Source organism: Poecilia reticulata, linkage group LG3 (genome assembly GCF_000633615.1).
Source record: "Poecilia reticulata strain Guanapo linkage group LG3, Guppy_female_1.0+MT, whole genome shotgun sequence".
NCBI classification, from domain to species: Eukaryota; Metazoa; Chordata; class Actinopteri; order Cyprinodontiformes; family Poeciliidae; genus Poecilia; species Poecilia reticulata.
This window is the reverse complement of record NC_024333.1, coordinates 2,569,846-2,576,577: the sequence shown is the minus strand read 5'-3', so window position 1 is coordinate 2,576,577 and position 6,732 is coordinate 2,569,846. Positions and strand designations below refer to the sequence as shown.

At 41.0% G+C, this 6,732-nt stretch overlaps 1 protein-coding gene across 1 annotated transcript in view; it reads right to left on the bottom strand.

Moving 5' to 3' along the window:
* LOC103462243 (piggyBac transposable element-derived protein 4-like) overlaps positions 1–2,231 on the bottom strand; it is a 4,446-nt gene extending 2,215 nt beyond the window's left edge. The window contains exons 1-2 of the mRNA XM_008404905.1: positions 2,158–2,231; positions 1,871–2,027 (exon numbers count right to left, since the gene is read on the bottom strand). Of these exons, the coding sequence (XP_008403127.1) occupies positions 1,871–2,016 (146 nt within the window). The 5' untranslated portion in view covers positions 2,017–2,027; positions 2,158–2,231. The remainder of the gene's footprint in view (positions 1–1,870; positions 2,028–2,157) is intronic.
* Positions 2,232–6,732: the final 4,501 nt, after the last annotated feature.

The window sequence follows — 6,732 nt, the reverse complement described above, 5'->3', positions numbered from 1 at the left end:
TATATATATATATATATATATATATATATAGAAAATTGCAGTAAGTGAAAAATCGGCACAATGTCAGTTCAGTTTGATTCGATTCCTTTTCTTCTGCCTTTCATTCTTTTTCTTTTCAGACGTTTTATCTTCTTTTACTTCTTGTGCCATCTCCAGCTTCCTCTTCTTAGATGCATCAGTCTCAATCTTTTATCTTACTTTCTTTCTTCTCATTCTGGCCCTTCATCCTGTGATTTTTGGAGATATATCATCCAAATGGGCATAAAAAGCAAAGTTATCACTTGGGATTTGTTTTTGGAAGAGTGGGTGTCTCCGTTGGATCTGGACCTGCTTCAAGATCTGTCTGAGACATGATGGTCTACTTCTATTTATGCTCTAAAATTAGGTTTTAGTGAGAAAATGTAAGAACATAATGTACAATAACAGTAAAATATGTTTTTAGCATAAACTACCTGATCTAGGAAAAATCTGGTAATTTTTTTGCTTGTCATTTAAAATCAGAAGCTGTGTTTCTATTACAAAGCTTGCTAATGCGATGAGTAATCAAAAATGGCAACAACGGATCTAAACAGTTACATGACATAAACTCATAATTCAGCCATGTCACTAGTGCTCATCTATAAGCCAATCAGTGGAGAGGTCGGTGTCTTATTCAGGCATTGGAGCAACAAGTCCCACCTACCTGGGAGAGGTAACATAAACTGTGTTTTGGGAAAATGGTTGTCAGATTTTGCACAAGAGATATGGATTTAACACATTTGAATAACAAATTAAACTTTTTATGAACTGTGTGGTGCTGCGAGAGCTCTGGTGGAACCAGCTGCACATCGTCCGGAAAAAATAAAAACAAATCATCATCCTCCAACCACCTCCTGTCGTCTTCTTTGTTGGTTTCTCCAGTAGTAACATCCGACTGTTGATCACATGACTCGGATGATGCGACAACGTGTTTCCTTTGCAATTTTGTGAAATAGTTTATTTTTTGAACAATAAGCCGCTACTTTTTTCCCACGCTTTGAACCATACGGCTTATAGCCCGATGCGGCATTTCAGTGGATTTTTCTTCAACCACCAGGGGGCTCTTTAGCAGGAAGTAAATCATTGAAAGTCAAAATTGGAAATCAAAGAAGAAGTGCTGATTTTCAATTTAGAACAAGCACATGCTAGCAGCAGGCAGGACGGAGAAATGTTTTCTAACTCATTCCCCATCTCCGGAGCGGCGGAGATACCAGGGACTTATAGTTCAGTGCGTCTTATGTACTTTTCCAGTTGTTTTTTTTTACTTTGTGGGTGTGGCTTATCTATATGAGCTGCTCAGAAAATACGGTGCATCTATTTCAATACGGCTCATCCTCGTGCAAAAACTTTATGAATAAACATGATTGCCATATTTTCAATAAGCAGATTCATTTTCGGAATTTCAATTTGCGCAATTTCATGGTTAATGGAAACACAGTTGCAGTCTAGCTTAAGAAAGCACCAGAAATTTTACTTTGAAAGGCATAAAACAGTTTCTTTAACTTAAATGTGCCCACCTTATTGAACATTGAGGCTTTCCTGAGTAAGATGGCTGACTCTTCAAAATGTCTGGTCAGTTGACCAGTTTCTTCAATGGTTCCCTAGAAACAGGGGAATGACCCTACTGTTCCTTTGCTCTACAGGTGGGCGAGGGGGACCCAATGCTGTAACAATGTGAGGTCACAGTGATTTAACAGCTCCCTAGCATTTTATGAACCACTTCTACATGCAGGACACGCTTCCTTTGTTCTACATGCCAGGGTGGGGAGAGAGAAAGTTGATTGCTATGTTTTCTAACTGCAAGATAATAAATTATTTCATAAAAATAAATAAGTACAACTGCATAACTCACTCATCAGACGACTCCACATACGATTCATCGTTTTCCTCCGAGTCACAGTCCTCATTTCTCTCTGAAGATTCTTCGAACTGAACCTCACCTGCATTTAGAACCTCTTCTAAATCTGTCAAATCTCTGCATTCCGTCTTCTCCGCCATTGTCTCTATTGCTGTTGAACGCAAAAAAGAAAACAACACAACCGGAAAGATTCGCATATATTGACGTTCAAAACAACTCACTGAATGAACAGCAGTGCGTAAAAAGGGCTGTGCGTAAAGCAGCAGCGACTGCAACATTACCTCTGTAAAGCACGGCAAATCCGCCACCGGACAGCTTCTCAAAAAGTTGAGCAAGGACTCCCTGGAAAGGTGTGTGTTTCTAGTTTGCAGGGATACCAGTCTTTGGGGGATAGGACAACATGTGTCCGGTAGCGGGTATTTTTTAGGTAGACTCGGCAATGCCTGATGAAACTCAAGTCTTTAAAATAAATAAATAAAATTAAAAGACACTGAGGAAAATAGTGGACCTATTTGGGGGTTTTTGTTGACCAAAAAAAAAAACAACAAAACAAAACAAAAAACAAATAGGTCCACTCAGTGGCGCAAAAAGTGGGTATGCAGGGCATGCAACGCATAGGGGCGCAGCACCAGAGGGGGCGCCAAAACCCCGTCTGGAGGGGGCGGCGCGCCGATGATGTTTTCCCCTACACTTCAGCGCGCCTTACGCTCCTTCACCTCGCGCACATAACGAGGTAAATGTAGCGAGTTTTACCCTTCACGTATCGTCGCCGCGGGGGCCGCTCCTTCACCCTGATGTTCCTTTCCTGGGTGGGGGGGGAGGGGGATTAGGGTCTATGTTTTCGCATCCACCTGAATAATGTGTAGTTGCGCCACTGGGTCCACTGGAGCTAGAGTACTGGAATTAAATTATATTAAATAAATTAATAATTATAAAAGAGTGAAACTACGTTCTTTAGCGATTTGTTGCAAGATGATTCTTCCCCTAATAATAAATCTTAAATTCGTTAATAAAACAGGAAAAAGAGAACTCACTGCAATTCCAATGCTTTGGAGATGGGCACCAGCAACCCTCCCGACCCCCCAAAGGGACAAGGGTGTAAAGAAAATGGATGGATGGATGGATGGATGGATGGATGGATGGATGGATGGATGGATGGATGGATGGATCCCTTACCTGTCAGTATAGATTCTAAAAGAAAACATCAGGGGGGAAACTAATCCACCTGACCCGCCGTTTTTATTCTACTTCCTGCCATTGTTGGGCCTACTTTCAGTGTGCAAAACTCTTAGAATGGCCGCGTTTCATTGGCTTATGCCCATTTCACGTCACAGCGCAGTTACCACGTGCTTGATTGTCTCACAAACACAAGCCACAGTATTAAAACACATGCTAATGTACATTGTGGACTAGCAGACCGGCAGAAAGTTTTTGCATCAGGACTCGAAAAAGAATGGTTCTCCACCGTCAGTGGGGTATCTGTACAGGTGATGTCAGGTATCCTGATCGTATTTGTGAAACTAAAATTCACAGATTTCCAAAATCTGAAACGGAAAGCCTTGCTTGGATTAAAGCTTGTGCACRACCGCATTTGCAGCTCAACCGTCGTAGGATCAATAAGAACAAAGGAGTGTCTGCTGGTGTAAGTATTATTGCTTTGCTTTCTTTGTGTTTAGTGAATGAAAAAAATAAAGTCAATAATAAACACATCCATTATGAAAACCTTTTAGCCAAACCTTTTAATGGCAGTACCGATACAACTTCTACACCTTGGCCTGTCTGTTACAGTCTTACGTTAGCTGAACAGATCAATATGCAATGTGTACCATATCTGACATACATTAAAGATTTTATTTCACCTGAAAAGGCTTTTTACTAAACTGTAATCGTGTTAGCCTCCAAGTACCGTGTATCAGGCCTAGGCACATATGAACATTTGCCAACAGAAATCACCCTCAAAACCATGAATGCYCGACTTAYCCAGCCTTGCAAGAACAATAGGCATCAGTGATCTTGTCCACAGCTATATTTATGCTGAGGATCTGCTGTTTTCCTCATCGACCGGTAGCCTTTAGCTGTGACGAGCACAATCTTGGAGGCATCGCGTGGCTTAAACACCTTGATGTTGTCCAAAAAAGATGACATGAACTTGTTGGTTCCCCTGTCCATTGTCGTGGCTGATATTTTTTGAAAATCTGGCAGAAATGCTACACTAATCGACTCAGAAATACTCTGCAGAGAGTCAGTCGAAATGAAATCACCCATAGAAACTAAGCACCGCAAGGCTTTGTTTGTGAGACATGAAGTCACATGAGACTTTCGAGGGGCGTTTCTGGGCGGAGCTTGGTAAGGTCCATTGGTAAGGTCCATTGTTACCGGCTGTGTGGTAACGACAGGCTGTGTGGTAACTTCGACATCTAATATGGCGGATTGGTCACTGTGTAGTCATTTGTGCTGCTAAAAAGTACAACTACAACAACAAAGGTACTGTATAGGTATTTTTGCTATCAAAAGTCATCGCTAGAGATGTTTGAGTGTTCCATTGTGTGTTGTTATGAACTTCTTGAATACAGAGCAAAATTCCATGTAATCACCCATACGGAGCACATAAGTACGGTGCCCCTAAGGGGACATCTAGGAGGAAAAAACAACAACAACAACAACAAAACAAAAAAAAACAATCCCGACTTATTTTTTCGAGAAATATTTTTGAAAAATCCCTCGTTTCTCTTTTGGGTGAAAAGGCGTGTTTATACAGCTTCTGCGTGCCGGTAATGATGGTGGAGTTTAAACGAGAGGCATAGAGGACTTTTTACAACGTGTTCTTCGGTCTAGAGATGCCCCAGATGAGGATGTTATGCTAAGAGATACGAGGCTGAAGTTGGCTTCCGATTCTAGCTTGCTTTAATAAAGAGCAATTTCAGTACTTCAGATGTTCATTTCTCATGCATCTGCATGAGAAATGAACTCCTCCTTCAGCATTATTTTGCTGTTTTCCACTTTTAGCTTTCTATTTTTTCTCAATTTTATATTCACTGTAGCAAGATTTGATTCTAGTACAGTAAGCTCGGTTACTGTACGAGCTTACTGTACTAGCTTAAAAAGTGTATTTCTAAGGAAACCCAGAAGCATTCATTCATCCTGGACCAGCAGGTAGTGACAGTAGAAAATGGCAGCATGCATTCAGGGACAATTAAACAGAGTAAAGTCAGAAAAAATAGTCAGAAGGGTAGCTTAGTGGTAGAGTTTATGCACCATATGAGAAGTCTGCAGTCAGTCAGCTTTGAATGTGACACAGGCCATAAATGCACTGGAAAACACAAAAGCACTAACCAGAGCTGAGCCAGTGGAACAAAATGGGCATGACCAAATGTTCTTCTCCTCTAGCCTGAGAAGAAAACATTTGCATAAAAATGATCATAGCTTTTATCGTCTGGACCTTGAAAATGTAAGAGCTACTGAGATAACACAATGATAAGTTAGAGGTGAAACAGAGGTATAACACTTACTAATAATATTTAGCAGATATTCTATTCTTTATTTGCACTATTCATTCATTGAACAACCAAGTCATCATGTTTGTCAGTTGAATTTATGTCCAACCAAAGATCAGACACCAAATTAAAATCACCTCCAACTATAATTTTATCTCTTAAATAAGAATTTATACAGCAATATTAAAAATAAGGGCTGCTCCAAAACCAGATAATTTTGGCCCCAACCAAATTGCCTAATTATAATCTCCTAATCCTAAATTAGCTGCCTTACATTTATTGACTGTTTTATGAAAGATCTGTTCACAACGAGAACAGGGTTTCCCCCAGTGTATTATAAGCCTGGCGGCCCGCCATGCTTTACTAGCCCCGCCGCCAGGCTAAGCGTTGCTTATTTACGTTTCTAGGAAAATAAAAAAATATAATAATAACTTTTTTTTAAGCCGGGCTGCAAAGACGCGTCTCTATTGCTCTTAGCATTTCACTAGCAGAGCAGATTTATTCCTAAAGGATAGGATTATAATAGATAGGTTTATAGTTTATAGTAAACCCGACAGCGCGCGGACCAATCACACAGCTGGCGCCTCTGCGCTTTGAATCGCGCGCTGCCGCTGCTTTACATCAACGTGGACCGCGCGCGCCTCCTTTCACTCAAACTGGACACAGGCTGACCTGTATGGATATTTACATCAACCTACTGTGAGGAATTATGATCCTTTGGAGAACTCTAGGTAAGAGTTTAAAACCCTCCGCGTTAGCTCTGGTTGCGCAGTTCTATGTGAACCGCAGGAATAACTTGTAGCAAATTCAGAGGTCGCGTTGTGGAGCAGTGAGAATGATTCATCTTTGTGAACGAACAATTATATGCGGCGTTTACATCTCAATACGCTGCTCAGCGTGTGACTCTGTGTCTGTCTTCTCTGTAAAGTTTATGTCTGTGGTCCCGGTTGGCCGGAGAGTTTGTGGATAACGAGCAGCGCTAACCTCATCATTCAGATTCGAGAAATGACGAGAAATCACACAACAACGTCTGCAATCTAACAGCAAATCACAAACAGTTGTGTCTTGGAAGACTCTACACAGCGTCACATTCTACTGACTTTCTAACATGGGAGAGATTGGTCAGGCCACCTGTGGATTGGTAAAACACTGAACATCTGCAGCGTTACTATGGCTTATTATTACTACATACTATCTATATCATATTTAGACATGTCAAAAAATATGCCTTTTTTTTTTAAGAAATGACTTCTGCTGGTGGTCGCGGGTTCGATTCCTGGCTTGGTGACATTTGCCGCATGTCTTCCCCCTCTTTCCTGTCAAAATTACTTTCAAATAAAGGCCACTAGAGCCAAAACCTTT